This window comes from Opisthocomus hoazin, chromosome W (assembly GCF_030867145.1).
Source record: "Opisthocomus hoazin isolate bOpiHoa1 chromosome W, bOpiHoa1.hap1, whole genome shotgun sequence".
NCBI lineage: Eukaryota > Metazoa > Chordata > Aves > Opisthocomiformes > Opisthocomidae > Opisthocomus > Opisthocomus hoazin.
Window position 1 is genome coordinate 27,028,054 of NC_134453.1, and position 21,228 is coordinate 27,049,281.

Here is a 21,228-nt window from a genome sequence, read left to right on the forward strand (position 1 = left end):
ACACTCTTATTGAAAGCATACATCTACAAAGTTTTTCCCTTTTACAGGCACACGTGCACTTGAATTTTTGTATAAATGAAAAAATTTATTTACGGAATTGATGTTTATGGAAAGATGCATAAGATTTTAATCCTCAAACAGGATTTCTTGCACTATTTGTTCATCATAATTAAAAACAATTCTCACTCTAAGCTTAGTGTTGAGCTACAAATCAATATGACCTTGGAAAAACATCAGCACAGAATTCTGCTTGTGTTTTACCTTATATTCACAAGTATTCAAAACATAGTATTTATCTTTCTGAAGATGCCTTTATTTCCTGACAAATTGTACTGAACTAAGAATTTTATTACATGTTTAATGTAATTCTATAGCCAGGTGGTCTTTCTGTTCCCATGTTAGAAAAGAAGGCTGGGAGAAATGAATTTGAGTTCAGTTTGTCCATACTAACACTGGAACTGACACTCAAGGGATCGTGGTGCAGAGGCCCACCCCAGGCTGAGTAAATAGACAAGGGGGTCCCGCTGCCTTTGTTCCTTCTCAATTCTAGGCATTACAAATACTGGATCACAGTACCCAGCACCGACTTCACCACATGCTGGAATCAACAGAAGGCAGAAGGATGATATTCACAAGGAAGACAGTAAGGAAAGCAGAAAAGATCAGTTTGAAATACTAGAAAAGAGCCTAAATTTCATTCTTCTAGCTAGCAAAATGCATTACATAAGATCTCTACCAAATCACCAATTGTTCTACAAATCATGACTCTACAAAGATTACAAAATCTGTTCAGAAAGCAGAAGAAAACCCAACCTTTGCTGCCAGAACACATCAGTATATCCTCCTTTGGCCTTGGAGATCTGAATGGGATGTATTAACAGCTAATAAGGCTACCACAATTTGCCAGCATCCAGCTTAAAGATACCCATATTTCCAGGTAAGAGTGTGGCCTTTTTGCATAGAAAATAAAGTCACACTTTGCCTAGCTTTTCCAAACATTCATTACAGGGCCTTCTTCCTCTCAAAATACTTAGTCTACTGCTATGCTTTTCTCCTCTTCCCCCTTTCTTTCAACTTTTCTGATTTCACACTTACATTGCGATGTTTGCACTGGTACAAGTATTCAGAATTACGTAAAATAAAATTAAATATTCAAGGAAGATTTAAAGTCTGATCTCTTCTGGTTCTCTGAAACCACTTTGTTAACTTTATTAAAACATCATCAATTATTCTTTTAAGTTTCATGCTGAATTGTTTTGAATTCTTTACTAGTATCTTCCTTCAAGCATAGGCCAAAGCACATAAGAGACAGAGGTGCTTTTATTTCATTAAGGATTATTCTTAACCTACTGAATCAAGCTGCAAAAGTGTTTCCCCCTCTGAAGCACAGAATTAGCAAAAATTGGAAAGAAATTAACTCGCTTTATCTTCTTTCTTTCAAAAGCCTCTGCTGGAACAAATAATTTCAAAAACAACGTCTCCCTTTTGCACTGGCAAAAAAATTATTTTTCTCTACAAAACTGGTAGAAAACTCTGATTCAAGTGTATGTTCTTTGTGGAACCACAAAGTCACAACTCTTCCTACAGCTGGAAAAATCATACTCTGCCACAGCTACCACCAAACCCAAAATCTGGAGATTGTTTTCACAGCTTAAATTTCAGGATATATGTATCAATGAGCTACTAAATATTTAGCACTGCCTTTCACATTTTCATTCCAGGAAATTTCTGCATTCTTTCAAGGAACATTACATGTTCTGTTCTTAGAAAGTTCTTTTCAAATATTGTATGGAGCTTTACTCAGTACCCTAGGTGAACAAATTTAATCTCATTTTATTATTTTTCCCTTCCAAAAACACCCTACACTTTCTATCCCCTATGGACTCCAGTAACACTTCTATCTATAGCTCTATAATGGTTAGCAAAGCTTTATCCTCACACTGTGGCAACTCTGGAAATTCTCCTACTCATTTCATAGTTTAGTATTTGAAGAAAATATTTCAGGTGCAAATGAAGAAGTCTCCAGATGTACAAGTAGAATCTGTCTCATTAATCCTTTGCTTGGTCTCTCCCCTTCTCCATCTTTGCTATCAAGCAGTATATCTCACCAAACCTCAGAAAAGTATTAAGTATCAAAATAGTAAAATCTGTAGGGCATCACAAATTGCTGAGAAAAGGATTGTCAGGGAGAAGCCATTAAGTATGGTTCGTTCAACCCTATTCCTTACCTCAGAACTATTAAGAACTACCACTACAATGATACACTATAATCGTACAGATTTTCAGTAAGATCAAGGCCCATTTTCCTAACTTGAATTAGTTACTAAGACAAGTATATGAACCAAGCCATAAAGAAATTCAAATTAAGTTACTTTAAAATAAAATCCAATCACTCATTCTAGAAATTAAACTTTGTAGTGAAATTAAACATTATTTTTTACAAAAATACCCAGTAGAGTTTATTTCCATGCTTATTTTAATACAACCGCTCTTAGAAAATGTCAAGATACATAGCTTTATATCACTATCAAATACAAGGTAAGGCATAAATATCACAGTTGTGCTCCATATATATTTGTGGCTAGTATCAGTCCCCTAAACTTACAAAACAACATAAAGCATAATAAATAATAAAAAATCCTTACCGCTTTGTACCCCATATCTGTTTTGCATGCTTTTCTCCCTGAAAACATTAGGATTCCTTGCCAGGATAGCCTGCAGCAAGACTGGTATATCTCCCTCTGGATCATCACTGCCAAGGTTATCTTTCAGTTCTCTGGAATTGTGGAAGTAAGCAAATAAAGAGGCAAATGCATTTTCAAATTATAAGAAACCATGAGTCAAAAAAAAACAAACAACTCCAAACAAACAAACAAACCACACCACACGACACCATACTCAAAACCAAAGATGACAATTTACTGTTAAAATAAAGGAAAAAAACAAGTCTGTAAAACACTGTTCCCTGCTTCTATATTTTTTTCCTCTCTTGTTTAAGAATGGAAGAAGAGGTATTCCTACTAGCCTTCAAAATTATATTTTCTGTTAATAAGCACTTATATATACATGGCTATCAGTTTCAGACTATTTATAATAGTCTCCTATGCCCACTTTTGTATCGTGATCTTCTCCATAAAAGAAGAACACTTTGGCATAACATCAAGAAAGTATTATTGCAGGAGTGAAAATAAGATATGCATGAATGTATAACATTCAGGTTGCAACCCAAGAATTTTGAGAATCTTTTATTTTAAAAAGGAAAATTGGCATATCTTTGACATCACAGGACTCCCTTCAAATCATCAATAATGTAATGGATTTCCTCTAAATGCATCTGTGCTTTCACTTATTGTTTGCTTTCAGGACTTTTAAAAGCTACTTCCATTTGATCAAAACAATTGGAACACGTAGGAAAAAGACAGGGCTGTCAACATAAGACAATTCAAAGGACACCAGGGAAAAATGAAAACACAAAATATATATTAACAAAAAGAGAATACATTAGCATACTTGCTGGTTCAATTCTTAAATATTTAAGTTCAATATCTAATCAGAACTGACATAGGTCTTACATGGGTGTCTCAAAAAAGTATCTTTCCGTGTAATACTGCGTATATAATTTGTCTACGTGCATTATCAACCAAAGTGGAACACAAATCAATACCACAAAGTTTGCACTCCTAACTAGCAAGAATGGAACAAGCAGCAGATCTATTAAGAAAAAAATTAGATATGCATAAGGGCTGTCAGACAATTACTAACATTCTAATTGACTGAAACAACTGACTCATACAGAGATAACCTGCTAAAATAGCCTAATAAAAAACCTGCATGTTCTAATTTTCAGATTCTCACAAACACCTTTATCAATTCAGTTCATTTTAATTTCAAGGAATAAGGATGGTGATCTGATATAGTTGAAGTTTAAAATACATACATGTGATCTGTTGACACCTGATTGAGACTGTGGATGAGCTGTGAAACCAGATTTTCATCCCTGCAAGCCAGAAGGCAGTTCACCTCTTCAGCTATCCGTCCATTGAAAAGCAGGCTTTTTGTTGTTGTAGCAGGTAGAGGTGATGGAAGAGGCAGCTGGTTCAAAACTGTTATCAGAAAACAGAAAGGAGTTCAGAATAATTTCATGAAATATTAACATACAAAGATGGACACCTTCTTACTCCCTCACATGATTAAGAAAGAAAACCTGACAATGACTTTTGAAATACAGACAAGATTTCTGGATTTTTTTTAATAAATGAACACACACACACACACACAGGCTGGACTCTGTTTTAAATTAAGTAATGCAGTCAAGTCCATAAGTTATATTATTATATTAAGTATTTAACTGTGCTAATGCAAGTATTATGAATAAAAACTTACTTTTAAACATTCCAGAATATTAAATTATTTAATGTTATGGCAGTTTTCTCTTGGAGCTGAAAGCACGGATAAAGGGAAGGAAGGAAATGCAAAATCCTTGTAGCTGCATGCAGTACTGTAAGTGCACTGATCATATCATATACTTTAAGTTTTCTACTCTGACCTTCATATTTAATTAGTGTTCCCACTTTTTATGGCGAGGGTAGATTAGAAAAAAAAAAATCCCCCCAAAACCTCCAAAAAACCTAAACAACCTAACAACCAATTTAAGCCACTAATTAATTTCTCAGTTTATTCTTCTCCTGTTGTATTCATTTTTATATAAGTAATATTCTCAAGAAAAGGCTAGTATCATTAGTTGGAATAATCACCAAAATGTCAATTCAGTCAATATACCCATTCACAAATCTTGGTAAAAAGATGTGTTTAATGAAAACACCTATCACAATATTTCAATCAGATTATAAACAAGCATATTATACTTTCAGAGGGAATTCTTAGGTCTACGGGCATAACAAGGAAGTCTACCAAATAAGAAGCATTGACCACATGATTTGGCAGGGCTATCGAGATGAGTGTAAGCCAGAAGAGGCCAAAAAGCCTGCTACATAGGAAAGTCACTTTCATGGGTCCACAAAAACAAGCTGACTCTGACTTCAAGTTCCCAGGTTGATTACATTAGAAATAGCTTCAGAAAAAAAAAGCTGTGAAATATACTCTTTTGGCTCTTTTATATTTTGAAATTGGGGGGGCAGAATTCCAGTATTTTTTCCAATATACAATGTATATCATTACTGTATTTAGAAATAAACTGCAATTCAAATAAAAGTGTATAATATATTAAAATAGCTAGCTTTCATTACTTGCATTAGATTACCTCGAATGTACCTTGTAACTTGAAAAAGTTAGAAAGATCAGCAAAAGTATTTATTCAAACTATAAATTCAGCCAGTTACCTGAGCCTACTCTACTGTCTCTAGTCATCATGTCCTCCATGTTTTTAGGGCAACAGGACTTGTCCACTCCAGTACCTTCTTTTCTCATAGAGAGAAATGAGGTGAAGCAGTGACAAGCCTTTCTCTTTCACCTACTCCTGAGTTTCTAAACATCAGGTAAATAAGACAGATAAAGAAGCAAATGCACCCAACACAAGGGCTAATTCCAAAGGTAGTTCAGTGTTTCCAGAAACTCTTACACCAGGAGTCTGACCAGTGACTTCTACCAGTTAAGTATTTTGACTTCTTTAGAACCTTACCTGCAAATACTTAGTGCTGGAAAACTGCTCATAGCCCAGAAACTTATGATTTGCATCCTGAAGGCCCATTATTAGACACACATGATGGTACATATATACACATCTAAATACATAAGCAGCATCTTCCAATTTGATATTTCAGAATACCGGGAAGAGATTAAGTGTTTCCCCCCCCCCCCCCTCGAATACATCTGCTTTTTTTACTCTAGGCAATTAAATTCAGTTGCTGGTATATACTTTCAGTGTCTCTTGGAAAGTCTCCAAATTTCAACAGTATAATAATAAAAACAAGAGCTCAGAGTAGCAGCACTTGGGTCACTGAGTCCAATTATTCTCAGACAGACAACGGAGCTATAAACTCTTGCTTACACTTTATAAACAAGATGCACCTTTGTCCCAACTTGTCTTATTGGAATGGTTATTCTAGGACCTCATTATAGTAATGACAAATCTCCTCTTAGTTTCCACTATAAATTTATTCTTGGTCAGATGATAACTATTTGGTTTTACACAAGTATCAACTTTTAATATAAATAGTTCTTTTCCTTTCCTTGCATTTTGTCTTCCTGACATATTTAAAGACAGTGCATACACCTCATCTGCTCCTTTTGTAGGCTGAACAGACAAAAAAGAAGCCTCATAGGTTCAGCTACTTATTACCATTCTAGCAGCCATTCTTTGCACCTGTTAATTAGAGCAACTGGTTTGTACTTTGTCCAAAACTAAGGAACTAAGCTTCAAGTATATTCAGCATATTCCAAAACTCTCTCTAGCTTAACATCAGTCTAATATTCTCTCTTTCTCTTCAGTGAAGATGATGAGAAGTATGTTTTAGAAAAGTATTTTATAATTTATATGTTTTTCTTTATTTGTGGGGTACCCAGATATGTTACTGAACAATATTACAAACAATGAATAATGAATTCCTATATGTTTCGGATTTACTTATTTTAACCTACATTTACTTATTTTAACCTACATTTCATTTAATATTTAAATTAGCATATTTTGTTTGAATATATTTTTTTAAAATTCAAGCAATGACAAAATTAACATTTTTAATACCAAATCTAATTTTGAACAGATTTACTTTTAAGAACTTTAAAAATAAAACTATTTTTAATATTTTGAAAATGCAGAAGAGTACTTACGGTCTGTAAGACTAGCAATCCCTGCAAGAGTAGTGATGGGAACATGAGGCATATCCCCATTCATCCTGAAGTTCTGGGATGGTAGCGCCTATGCAGATATTTTAGTTCAGGTGCCAGCTATCATTACTTCCCATCTCCCAAGCACTAAAAACACACAAACAAACAAACAAACAACACAACAAAAAAAACACAAATCCAAATTAAAATTCTCAGTTTACTTAAAAGAATTTTAAATTCAATAACATAAATGAAACACAGACCATAACCTCAGCTGCATACTAAGTAAATCTTGTCAAAATGGGTAGAACAATGTACAATTTAAATATCAAATGGCATTAAGTAATCAAAAGACAAGCTTTTGGTCTCAGAAGCAGAGTCCTTCACCAAAAAAGATGCAAGATAAAGCAATCAAAAGAAAATTTGCTCAGGTTATACAGTACCAACTCAAAAACTGGTAACAAAACTTCTGTTAGTTCATACTGCAGTGGACAGCACTTAATCCATAACCAGTTTAAGTAATTAGCTGCTATATTCACTTCCCAGTTTTGGAGGAGATATTTTTCATATAAGAAGCTAGCAAAACCAAAAGGAATGATTTACAGATGCAAAAGTCAAGTAGTAAACAAAGCGACAAATACACAATCTTAGTATATTTTAAAAGTAGTAGCTATTTCAAAATTTATTTGAAAATCTCTTTAATATTAAATGCGGTCTGGTCAAACTACTACCAGGAACTGTTTCACCCACTCCACAGAAATAAAAGGTTTAGTCACCACTGAACTAGCTCGTTTATTTCCTGTAAAACAGCACAGTTATATTCAACTACTGAAAAGGAATTTGTTCATCCAGTTTTCACTAACTGTAAAGATCCCAATTGTAAGGAAGTCCACACTATTAAAAAAAACAAACAAAAAAAAACACCAACAAAAAAACCCCACAACACCACCAAACCCCCCCAAAAGATCATCACAATAATTTCAACCACAGTTCCAAAACAACAAAAAATTTACAAAGATCACACATTATGATCCACTATTGTTATACTAATGAAATGACAAAAATGGGAGCATATTTTCTGAAGACAAACAAAATAACTTGACATATATACATTTACCTATTATAGACAGGCTCCTGAGTTAACAGTTCGTGAAACAGTAAAAAGACTTCTTCTGTCAGCATTTGTTGTCTACTGAAGATTCTGAAATCATGATTTTCTTTCACTTACTTTACAAGCCAACATTTTTGCAAATTACATATACAATACATATAAAACAAAAGATCTCTGTCATTTCCTTAGTAATTTTTAGTCCATTCTTTCTTATGCCACACCAATACCAATATATAGGACACCACTGCTAATACATATGTACAGATTCCAAGCAAGACAAGAAAACCAAATTTTATAAGTCTTTTTCCTGCTCAAAGTTTTCATGAACCACTGAGGTTAAAACAGAACTGACAATGAGTCAGCTTCCTTTGCTGCATCTACCACAGGCTCATTCCCACCACTAAATTACATTTGTTTATTAAAAATACGGTACATTACAGGTGCAGAAATCTAGTTAAGGAAACTGCTGCAGATAGATATGCTGTATGGGCTGTTGTGTTTGGGTTTTTTTTAATCCAGGAGAAAACAGCCTTCAAACACCAAAGAGCAGTTTCAAATACTGCTCAGTACTGGAATTTCTTTACCCGAAATGAATACCAATATACTCAGAATTTCAGTGGTTTCTTAGTTCCATAAATAAGCAATTCTTAAAGAAAAAAAAAAAAAAGGACCTAATATCAAACCCACAAGAGTTAACAACACTTTTAGAATTTAAGTTTTCACTGAAAGTTAAGTAGTTAAAGAACACCTTTTACACATAAGTTATATACACAAGAAAAAGGTCATGTCTGATGCTCCCTCCTCTCCTGACTGAAACGGCATCAAAGCTGACTAAGGCCACTTCACTAGTCAGTATTATTGGAAATCCTGTATGTAACACAGAAATGTGGGGGGGGGGCTGTAAACATCAGAGGCAGTCACTACTAATACAAGCTCTCTCCTTGTATTACTGCCACAATAATTAAATTACACAGATATTCAATAGGAAAAAATCCTCCAAAACTATACACTTAAATTAGAAACCTTCTCCACAGATACATGATAAGACACACAAACTGGCAAGATCCAGATCTGAGAGTGGAACAAGTGCAGAGAGCTAGGATGGTCAGGGGAAGAGTAAACTTTCTAAGATGAGAGTAGAAGGGGACAGTTTCTTTAGCTAACAAAACAAAGGTCAAGAGGGGATGTGGTTGCTCTCTCTAAGGCAGTCAAAGAAGGTTACAAAGGAAGAATGCAATGCTAACATAACAATAAATGGGGGTTATGAACGCAAGCAAGAAGAAAATCAGAAAGGAGCTTACCACCATCAGAGCTGCCACCTTCTGGAACAGCCTTCCATTAGGAGTAGTAGCAAAGATAAGCAACACCACTACTTTAAAGATGGATCATACAGATCGGTGTTACAGAAGTGACAGGATGTGGTTGCCTGCACCAGCTTGGAATTAAGCACAGTGATTCAAGAAATCTGTCTCTTACACTAGGAAGTTTTAGTAAGTATGACAATGTGGGTAAACAGATGAGAGCAAACAAAAGACAAAGAGAGACTAATGGGATTAAGTGATGGGATTAGTTTATACAAAAATAATATGAATAAACCACACGGGAATATTTGGATCCAAATATTACATCTGTTGTGTTGAGAGCAAAACTGCATCTGTTATACAACTGGCAAATAAGGTGGGATTCAATTCCGGAACTAGAGACTGAGGTCAAATGAAACTAGAATTCGAATTTGATATCACTGAGAACATCAGTAAACTCACTCATTTAGGGAATTCAAAATATCAAGCAGTTAGGGGAAAAAAATTGACAGCTCAAGACAAGATATGTTCTTTCATACAAAACATCAGAAGAGCATGCAACAATTAATGGCTTGACTGACAGACAACTTTTGTTGTGTTTTTGGTTCTGGTTTTGTTTTTTCATTCCCCAACTGTAACAACAGTTAAAAGTAATACATTGTAGCAGCTTGCAATTAGTCAAGAAGAATCAACATTTGTCAATATTTAGAAAATTTTACATTAACAGCTTTGTACAGTAGCTATTACCAGTAGTACAGCATTTCTGCCTCTAGATTAAAAAAAAAAAATAAACTGTTAGTTAATATTAGCTGAATTCAGGAAATCAAAGAACTGCTGCATTGGAAAGCTTTTAAATAATGCATCAGATCACAGCAGTTCAGAGAAGTAGAAATCCAATTTATGTATATGCAAAGGAGGTCTTGCATATTCAGTATACACGTATTTAGACTCTCAGAAAAAGTCAGTATTGGAAGTGAACAGTAATTAATCGCTGATGCAAATGTCTAAGGTTAAAACAGTAATGCAAGAAACCTGATATTAACCTAACGTGAAAAACCAAGGGGGGGGGTGTCAGAAATCCAGAAAAGTCATTATTAACAATAAAAGCCCATGAAAACACATTAGCATATATAAAACCAGGAAGTTCACAGCATATACAGAATAGTTTCACCTTCTACAATACTGGCTACAAAAAATTAAATTTGAAAATACAGATACAGAAATCCCAGAAGCACAAAATCAGGTGAAATTCAGTGTACTAGTGAAATCCATATGTTTGGTTCATAAAGTGATCAGCCAGCAGAATCTGAGTGATGCTGACAAAGCAAGTGAAAAATTAAAAAGTTTGAGACAATTTTTATTTAGTATAATTTCTAAACCAATATCTATTCCAGTAGTAACTGCTCAAATCACTACAAACTACAACTAATGTAAGAAAAGATATCTTAGTGAAAAATACTGTATTGGGCCAAGTGTAAGTTGCTTCTGAATATAAAGCAACCTTTAGAAAAAATTTTAGAGCAACGAGCTTCTTCCTCTGTGCCTACTGCCACATTCTTTTGGTCTCTGCTTTTCTATTCAGTAACAAAGACACTGATGCCTCTGCTGCCCACATGCTAGTAGTGGCAGTCACACCACAGTAAATGGCAAGAGAAACCCCAGTACAGGTAGTGGAAGCATACACAGTATGAGGTCTGTGGATTCAAGGAAAGATGCCCCCCCTAAAGCACAGTTTCTACCAGAGTAAACTAACATAAAGGATAATTGTGCTTTGCACCCGTAATAACTCTTCCCAGGGGATAAGACAAATTGATACAATGAGACCATCACAAAAACAAACCCAAAAAAACCCACACAAAACCAAACAACACAAAACACCCACCCAGAAAACATAAAGCAAACAACAAAAAGAACACCACCACCACATACCATGTGCTGAGAGCAGACAGCTATGGGTAGTATGCAGCTTCCCTGATCTAAACTTACATGAATGTCCAGCAGGAAATGTTTAACTTTTTTTGCTACCTTGCAATCAAAACAGGTGAAAAATCACTAGAACACAGTTCCCTGAAAAGAAGGAATAGGTCCCCAAGAGCATTAGTACCTTTTTCTGTTAAAGCCATTTCCTTCTTGTAAGCACAGGAAGCTTTTCCTTTCTATTCATTTCGTTTTATAAAAAACTAAAAAACACTTATAAACAGTGCTCTCCACTTAAAAAAAAACATCTCAAATATTTAATTCTGGTGCCTTAGCACTAAGAACTCTTTAAAATGAGCCCATATCAAGTCCTTCATAAACAAATAAGACATTTAAGCATCAAGTAACAGCCTATTCATTAAGACAACATAACCTGTACCAAAAATTTGGAGAAAGCCAAATTATATTTACAAAGTGGTGGTGTTATGGGTTTGCATGGCAAGGTTTTGGTAGCAGGGGGGCTATAGGGGTGGCTTCTGTGAGAAGCTGCGAGAAGCTTCCCCCATGTCTGATAGAGCCAATGTCAGACAGCTCCAAGACAGACCCACTGCTGGCCAAGGCCGAGCCAATCAGCAATGGTGGTAGCACCTCTGGGATTACATATTTAAGAAGGGGGAAAACCTGCTGTGGAACACCAGTCAAGAGAAAGAAGTGAGACTATCTGAGAGAAACAACTCTGCAGGCACTAAAGTCGGTGAAGGAGGAGGGGGAGGAGGAGGTGCTCCAGGTGCCGAAGCAGAGATTTTTTCCCCTGCAGCCCGTGATGAAGACCATGGTGAGGCAGGGTGTCCCCCTGCAGTCCATGGAGGTCCATGGTGGAGCAGATATCCACCCACAGCCCGTGGAAGACCTCACGCTGGAGCAGGTGGATGCCCAAAGGAGGCTGTGACCCCATGGAAAGCCTGTGGTGGAGCAGGCTCCTGTCAGGACATGTGCACCCATGGAGAGAGGAGCCCACGCTGCAGCAGGTTTGCTGGCAGGGCTTGTGACCCCGTGGGGGATCCATGCTGGAGCAGCCTGTTCCTAAAGGACTGCATCCCATGGGAAGGACCCACATTGGACCAGTTCATGGAGGACTGTCTCCCATGGGAGGGCCCTCATGCTGGAGCAGGGGAGAGCGAGAGGAGTCCTCCCCCTGAGGAGGAAGGAGCAGCACAGACTGTGTGATGAACTGACTACAACCCCCTTTTCCCGTCCCCCTGCACTGCTCGGAGGGGGGGGGGGGGGGGGGGAAGAAGATAGAAAAACAGGAGTAAAGTTAAGCCCGGGAAGAAGAGGGGGGAAAGCGTTTTTCAGATTTTGTCTGTGATAGTAATTGATGAGTGATCTCTCCCTGTCCTTATCTTGACCCACAAGCCCTTCAGCATATTTTTTCTCCCCTGTCCAGCTGAGGAGGGGGAGTCAGTTTTTGTGGGCAACAGATTTTCAAGGAAAATACTCAACACATCAATGGAGCTATGCAAATAACCAAGAACAGGGCATCACAGTCTCTAGAGGTAAGAGAGGAAGCCTGCAGAAAGGATAACCTCCCCTTGGTTGAGGAGGATTGGTGAAAGATCATTTAAGCAATCTGGACACCCACAAATCCATGGGCCCCAATGGGATGCACCCACAACTGCTGCGGGAGCTGGCGATGTCATTGCTGAGCCACTCTCCTTCATCTTTGAAAGGTCCTGGAGGACAGGAGAGGTGCCCGAGGACTGGAGAAAGGCCAATGTCACTCCAGTCTTCAAAAAGGGGCAAGAAGGAGGACCCAGGGAACTACAGGCCAGTCAGCCTCATCTCCATCCCGGGAAAGGTGATGGAGCAGCTCATTCTAGAGGTCTTCATCAAGCAAGTGGAGGAAAAGAAGGTTATCAGGAGTAGTCAGCATGGATTCACCAAGGGGAAATCACGCTTGACCAATCTGATAGACTTCTCTGATGGCAAGACTGGCTGGGCAGATGAAGGGAGAGCCGTGGATGTTGTCTACCTCGACTTCAGCAAGGCTTTTGACATGGTCTCCCATAACATCCTTCTAGGGAAGCTCAGGAAGTGTGGGCTGGATGAGTGGTCGGTGAGATGCATTAGGAACTGGCTGAATGGCAGAACTCAGAGGGTTGTCATCAGCAGCGCAGAGTCTAGTTGGAGGCCTGCAGCTAGTTGTGTCCCCCAGGGGTCAGTACTTGGCCCAGTCGTCTTCAACTTCTTCATCAATGACCTGGAGGAAGGGATGGAGTGTACCCTCAGCAAGTTTGCTGATGACACAAAACTGGGAGGAGGAGGCTGATACACTGGAAGGCTGTGCTGCCATTCAGCAAGACCTGGACAGGCTGGAGAGATGGGCAGAGAGGAACCTGATGAAGTTCAACAATGGCAAGCGCAGGGTCCTGCACCTGGGGAGGAACAATCCCATGCACAAGCTCGGGGCTGACCTGCGGGAAAGCAGCTCTGTGGAGAAGGACCAAGGAGTAATGGTTTTAAACTAAAGAAGGGTAGATTCAGACTAGATATAAGGAAGAAGCCTTTTACAGTGAGGGTGGTGAAACACTGGAACGGGTTGTCCAGAGAGGCAGTGGTGGCCCCATCCCTAGAAACATTCAAGGCCAGGTTGGATGGGGCTCTGAGCAACCTGACGAAGTCAAAGATGTCCCTGCTCGCTGCAGGGGGGTTAGACTAGATGACCTCTAAATGTCCCTTCCAACCCAAAGCATTCTGTCATTCTGTGACCTGGGAGTGCTGGTGGACGACAGGTTGCCCATGAGCCAGCAGTGTGCCCTGGCTGCCAAGAAGGCCAATGGGATCCTGGGGTGCATTAAGAAGAGTGTGGCCAGCAGGTCCAGGGAGGTTCTCCTCCCCCTCTACTCTGCCCTAGTGAGGCCCCATCTGGAGTACTCTGTCCAGTTCTGGGCTCCCCAGTTCAAGAAAGATGAGGAGCTGCTGGAGAGAGTCCAGCGGAGGGCTACGAGGATGATGAGGGGACTGGAGCATCTCTCCTATGAGGAAATGCTGAGGGAGCTGGGCTTGGTCAGCCTGAAGAAGAGAAGGCTGCAAGGGGACCTAATAAATATCTCAAGGGTGGGTGCCAGGAGGATGGGGCCAAGCTCTTTTCAGTGGTGCCCAGCGACAGGACAAGGGGCAATGGGCACAAACTGAGGCACAGGAAGTTCCGTCTGAACATGAGGAAGAACTTCTTCCCTCTGAGGGTGACGGAGCACTGGAACAGGCTGCCCAGGGAGGTTGTGGAGTCTCCTTCTCTGGAGATATTCAAGACCCTCCTGGACGCAGTCCTGTGCAGCCTGCTGTAGGTGACCCTGCTGCGGCAGGAGGGTTGGACTAGATGACCCACAGAGGTCCCTTCCAAGCCCTACCATTCTGTGATTCTGTAATACTGTTCCACAAGAAAGTGTATTTCCTGCTATTTCATTAGACAAGTAATGCAAAACAAAATCTGTTTAAAGAGCATTACTGTTAGGCAGCTCAGCTGTCTTTGTAAAACATGGGGATTAAATTTAAGTGAATGGAACAGAAATCTTGCACCTGGTTCCATAATACTACTGGCTTCTTCTCATTAGAAAAGTGATACAAGATCAAGTCCTACTGCTAAGGTAGCAAAACCTAAACCAAAGAACTGGTATGTTTTGAAATTTAAGCTACATAAAATACACATTATTTTTTCAGGCACAATAACAATAATAGCTATTAGACATGAAATACCTTAAGGTAGTTATGTTCACCAGTTCTGCAAAATAAATTAACTAAAACTTTTGTCAGGGAGAATCCAGTTAGTCAGGGAATTTATTACTGCTCCTTTTACTTTTTTTTTTTAAGTAAATATCCTCTTTATGAGCCTCTCCATGTCAAAGATTCCGACACTACTGAGAGCTACCAAATTCTTTTTGTTCTACAGAAGCAAACACAGAATTAAACTGTAAAAACTTCACTGTGCTTGGATGCAGTCATGATATTAACTTAGCTGAGAAATTCAAACATAAAGGGAAAACTCCAAGCTACTTCAGTAGTTCATACATTAATTTCCCACCTGCACTACATATTCCACATGCAACTTTTATTGCAACAAAGGAAGTACATCTGTAATTGTGCTCCTTTTGGAGAGCACAGCTCTTTTGCTTGCTCAGCCACACAAACAGTGGCCGATATTAGATACAGTTCATTTTATTGAAAGAAAATAGCTAAGAGGTGTGTAGAAGAGCAAGAGCAATTAAAAGGATTTGGCAGGTCAGCTCTGTCAAATGAAAAGCACTTTAGGTTGCAGCACACATCTTTGTTAAAAAATAGTTTTGACAGGTATGAGAGATAAAGTAGTAACTTGGGGTTTTTTCAACTTTTTCTTGAATGTCTCATTTATGTTAGCCTGTAGTAGCATTACTCTTTTCTAAAAACAACTGTGTACTTACATTACTTATATTTTAAAGACTTTTCTTTCTTTAATTAAAGTTGGATCTTAACCAGGCTGAAAACCTAGTGACTAAACACTGGACCAAAATCTATTTAATTCAGCAATCTTTTCCAACTTTTAATCTTGCACTTCTGTCCTTGAACTCTCTCAGATGATTCATAAACTTTATAGAACAAAACTGGGAAGAAATATACCTATTGAGGCAGTAGCTGATTTTGCACAAGTCTTACAGTCACACCATTATTGCCTTTTTTTTGGCTTTGAAAAACAATTAAAATACCTCTAAGCTTCTTTAATACACATTAAGAAAACAGATGCACAACTATAACATTTCTTCAGAGATCCACAATAAATGCCAGTGGAAAATTCTATATGAACAGATTTAGTGTGTTGCATTTCAGAAGTGGCTCACTGCCTTTTTATACTGGAATTAACATTGACCTGTGATATGTTATTCTCTTTTGTCCTAATCTTGTTGACCGTTTTTCAATTTAAGATCTATGCACATCTAAGAGAGATGCTGTACAGCACTGTAGGTGGTTAAGATGCTTTTCTTCTGGATTGGTGTATTATTCCCCCTCATCCCTTCACCATAATGATGCAATTTCTCCATCCAAAGGCTCTATAACAGCCCTCTAACACACTCAGTTTCCTCCCCTCACATCAAATCCACTCCCACACCTCTGAGCTGCTAGATGGAAGAGAGACAGCACATGCTGCAGCCTCTTCCTCAATGGTGACATGGCTATCTCCTCTATCCAACAATCAATTTTCACAAACTAAACTGTCTTGAGACTTTCACCTCCTGTAAAATAGAACTGAAATTAGCTGATCTAATGCTTTCAAAAATTATTAGACTTACAGATAAACAATTGTCATGATCATTAGGCAGAAAATGATTAAATAAATCAGTGTTTTTACTGACTATGTGCAGAACCACATAAAGAGCTTTAGTTGTACTGCCCTATTGTATGCATTTGCACAATTACAGGTAATGCAATTATTTTTGTAATTTTATGGCATTCACTATTCAAAATTCGTTCCGTTTGGTTCATTTTACAAGAGGTAGTTTATATTGCTCATGCAACATACAGAGAAGATATACACTCTCTAAAGGAAAGTATGCTAACATTAAAAAAAAAAATCCCAAAATAATCAATGGAATTTAACACTTTAATTAAGACTACTAACATCTTGCAAAAATACATTGCTTGGAAAGATTAAACACGAGAGCAAAAGTAACTGAAAAAATGCAGTGTTAAGTGTCTAATAAATAAAATAATCGTATAAGATACTTTAAACATATGAAAAATTTCATCCTCTCCATAGCTAGAAAAATCATTATATCGGGGTATGGCCTTTGTAGGTCTGGGAAAGGATTCATACATTTACCTAGGAAAGTGTCCTATGTCATCCTGAACTTCTACTGCTATTGCTGGTTCTCCTATGTCTGCAGCACAAACATGACAGAAGTTTCTTAAGCTCGCAAACCATGCTGAAAAGAGGGATGCAATTCCAAGAAAAGCATTTCTCTAAAGCAGTGTCTCTTTCACCTTACTGATCATCTTCCACATCCTACTCTTGATAAGCTGCAGATGTCCCAAATCTAAACCAAAGTTATCTGGCAATTGCAGCAATTGGTTTGCAAAGCTGCTCACAGGCTATGATCACTTCAGTCAAGCTTAAACTTCCCAACTTTCAAATTTTCCAGAATTACCAATGTCACAGCATAAACAAATGTTCTATCAATAACAAATCAGGTGGAATCTCAAAATTATGATGGCCATGCACAAAAAGGCTTGGGGGTTTTTAATGTTTGACCTATCTGTGTTAAACACTCTCAGCTCACCGCCACTGGGTACTGCAGGAATAATTCTACAAGTCATCAAGCCCAGCAGCAATACAAAGGAATATGGAATAGCTGTTAACAGTGAAAGCCTTCTTGTAAAGTAATAATTTGGAGCAAAACAGCAGCTAAATATTTGTGTGGAAAGGACTACCACAAACCAGTTAGTAGAAAGCAAGTACAATTAAGAACATTACTTTGAAGAAAATATCCTTATGCACAGAAATTCTCAAAAACACTAATCTGATTTTTTCTTCTTTTAAAAAGAGATTTAACCACCTCAAACCAGGTGGAAATTTTCTTCGAATTAAATAGAGTTCATTCAATGCAACTTAATTATACAGTAAAATAAAAACAACTCAATTCAAGCTACTAATTCTGAATAAGATCAACTCAAATGTTTAATGTAGCTCAACTAAACCACTTAAAATTAATTCCTCCTGTTAATTTACATTAAAAGCCTTAAGTGCCTTTACGTAGACAAGGTTTGAGTAATCCCTTTATTTCTAATTACTTGGACAAAATCAGTCACACATCTTGAAATAGTTCAGCTGAACACAAATAATATGTCTGATCTAGCTTCAATTTTGGTTTTCCAAGAAATAGGGAAAATTCAAAGTATCACATTGGAAATTTCTACCATAACTTCTGGTATAAACTTGTCAATCAAATAAAAGTGGGCAGAACAAATAAAAGAAAACAGAAGATTCATTATTACATTTCAAGATTGATCCATTGTCAATCTAGAGGGAGAACAATGACAAAACCAAGGCATATCACTGGAGACCAAGTAAAAACACTGCAGATCACATAAAGAGATTAGACTGGGGGCAATCAATAATGGATTTTATTTTCACTGAAAAGAGCAAAGCAGGACCATAATCTATGACACAAAAAGCTAAGAAACTTTCCCACTGAGGAACTGTGCTAAAAGTTTTCACTTCATTTGTGGATTATTTGGAAAAACACAGAACATGGCCCTTCTATAATGGCTACCTCCTCCTTCCACAGAAATTCCAGAAGGCACAAGAGTAGAGGAGACAAAGAAGTCTATGAAACTTACTGTGATTACCAACCAAGTTATCTTTCACTGCCCTTTTTCCCCCATCCAAGATTTTTTTTTATTTTCTTAATTTCATGTCTCTTTATTTTTATCTGGTTTACTTCTGCTCCTTTAGGTCTATGTTTCTCCAGCTGTCTTTCACAATTCCCAATTATGAGGCTGAGTCACAGTTAGAAAGCAGCAGCTCAGTTCCTTAGACAGGTGGGCATGCATACATGCTTGCGCATGTATAGAGACTGGGGAAGGAGATGAAAGAATGAGTTTAAATACATGCAATCAGTAACTACAACTGGGATTCCCGTCCTCTTACAGAATAGCGCTTCTGCTGACTCAGCGGACAGCACAAACACAAATGAGTCAAAATGAAGGCAGTTACACTTCCGAAAACTTGCACAAACACAGTTTTTAGGTGATTGAAGGCACAACACACAATCTTACTGTTTCCTGACCTGCCTTTCTCCTGCCCCAACTGCTTATCATTTTCCTCATGTCCATGGATTTATGTATTAATCCCATTCCTCCATAAAACATGGTCTGCCCATGCAGATATTTCTGTAGAGCTGTCTTTTTCAGTATGCAACACAAGGAATGAAGTATTTCCCAAAATCTGAGGCTCCCTATTCCAAAGATAAAAGTGTAAACAATCATTACCTAATCAAAGCTAACCACTTCATCTATTTCTGTTGTGCTTTCCTCCTGTTTCTCTTCTTTTGGAGAATATGCAATACAGTTGACAAACATTAAATTATAATAAAAAGGGTAAAATCTTAACTACAATGCCTTGCAACTTTGTTATAAATGGTAAGACAATGAAGAGCTTCAATAAGACTGAACCATTTCCAGTAAGGTGCACTGCTGGATAAAGATGAAAATCTACCTGTTCCTAAGATTTCTCCTTTTCTGGTAACCCTTCTTTAAGATCACAAAATACTGATAACTGTAAATGTAACAAATGTAACGTGGGGGATGTTATCACTTCAGGTGGTCAGAAACAAGTCTTGGTTCTTTGTGAATAATTGGGACGGTTGCAAGACAAGGGACTCCTGAATAATCCCTTTAGGCGCCTGGGCCTTGGGAGAACAGGTATGCAAACTACAGAGATAAGGAGGCTGCAGGATAATCTGAAGACCCCCGCTGAGAGACGCCAAACAAACATGTGCGACGGACATTACCATATATTAATGAATTCTTGGAAAAACCATTACTATGATAAACATTTCTTGGAAATGTAATGAATATGTATGTTAACATAGCATAAATACCTAGTAACTGTGTCTCTTCGGTGCACACGTTTGGAGGAGAGATCCCCCGTGTGCCCGGCGCCGCAATAAAGAAAACCTGCTTAATAGTCTGCCGACTGTTGAGTCTTCAATTCCGGCTTTTCACGGCATCATTTCTGGCACCCCAGATAGGACCCACTCTGCTCGGCTGCAGGACCCGCTGAGAACAGGACTCCCTAGGGTACCCCCGGGATTTCCCGGAGGGACTCCTCGCCTCACTCGGATCACTGCGGCAGCAGACAAGGACCATCTAAAGGAGTAAAGGTATTCTTTTTTTTTCCTTTCTTTCTCTGTTTTGGTATGTGAGACCGGTCATTTGGAGAGTTCTCATAAGTTGTAGGAGACGTCCTACGCTGAGCGCTGTATACCAGGCTACTAGTGCCTGAGGGTGTACGTCTTGGTACGTTGTTGCAGGTACGGGTTAAGCTTTGTACTTCTGTAATAACGTGCTTCTGGTAGTGGTGCGTTGGTGCAGGCACGGGTTGTGCTTTGCACTGCTGTAATAACGTACTTTTGGTATTGGTGCGTTGGTACAAGCTTGGGTTAAGCTTTGGACTTCTGTAATAATGTACACTGGGTATTGGTACGCTTAGGAAACCCGCTTAAGTTGTACTTCTGGCGATACGGATTTGTTGGTATTGAACTTGGATATCGGATATCTCGGATACTGGCTTGTTAACATACCCATCGGATACTGGCTTGTTAACATACCCATCAGGCATCGTAAAACCAAAAAAAAAAAACAAACAAAACAAACAAAAAAAAACTTTGCATGGTGAACCTCTTTTCTCCTGACCAGAATATTAATTGTGACATTTTTGGAACGTGGTCAGAGCGGGACGGAAGGGGACGACAGGTTAAAATTGTTAAGATAAAGACTAACAGAAGTACAGAATCAACAAAGAAAAATGGGGGACAGCAAAGCAGTGGTATTTTAAAGAAAAGCCCCTTAGGATGTACTGTAGCACATTGGAAACCTTGTGTGACTGTGTATGAAGCCTCTGCGTGAAAGACAAATAAGTCCAAAAAAAAAAAAAAAAAAAGAGAGAGAGAGAAAAAAAATGGTGAAGGAAAAAAAAGAAAAAAAAAACCACCACGTACGTTTGGTATGTTCTGCTGATTTCCCGTTTTTGACTTGGGACTGTTGTATTTGAACTCTGATTCATCGGGGCCGTGGTTTCTGATTTCTTAAGTATCAGCGCAGGGTCTTCCCGTGGGGGGGATTTTGAGAGTCTCTCCCAGGATCTAGACGGCAACACTGGGAAAAGTAGGGGGAGACCCCTCACTTGACAACATCTTAATAACGTATGGGGTTTGGTTTGCTTAAAGAAAATCGGCATGATTTAGGAATTGAGTTGGGAATTTGAGGATTGGTTTTAAAATACAAGTTGGTATATATTGTGGGGTTACAAGTTCTCTAGTTATTTGGCATTGATCGATCATTTAGGGACTCTGGTTTTGGGGT

General features: G+C 38.3%; 1 protein-coding gene across 3 annotated transcripts in view; it reads right to left on the bottom strand.

Annotated features, from left to right (window-relative positions):
* The window catches only part of LOC142365560 (nipped-B-like protein), a 166,269-nt gene that overhangs the window by 96,140 nt on the left and 48,901 nt on the right, over nucleotides 1-21,228 (bottom strand). For all 3 annotated transcript variants that reach the window (XM_075446432.1, XM_075446433.1, XM_075446431.1), the window contains exons 2-4: nucleotides 6,790-6,933; nucleotides 3,938-4,103; nucleotides 2,646-2,776 (exon numbers count right to left, since the gene is read on the bottom strand). In XM_075446432.1, the coding sequence (XP_075302547.1) occupies nucleotides 2,646-2,776; nucleotides 3,938-4,103; nucleotides 6,790-6,853 (361 nt within the window). In that variant the 5' untranslated portion in view covers nucleotides 6,854-6,933. The remainder of the gene's footprint in view (nucleotides 1-2,645; nucleotides 2,777-3,937; nucleotides 4,104-6,789; nucleotides 6,934-21,228) is intronic.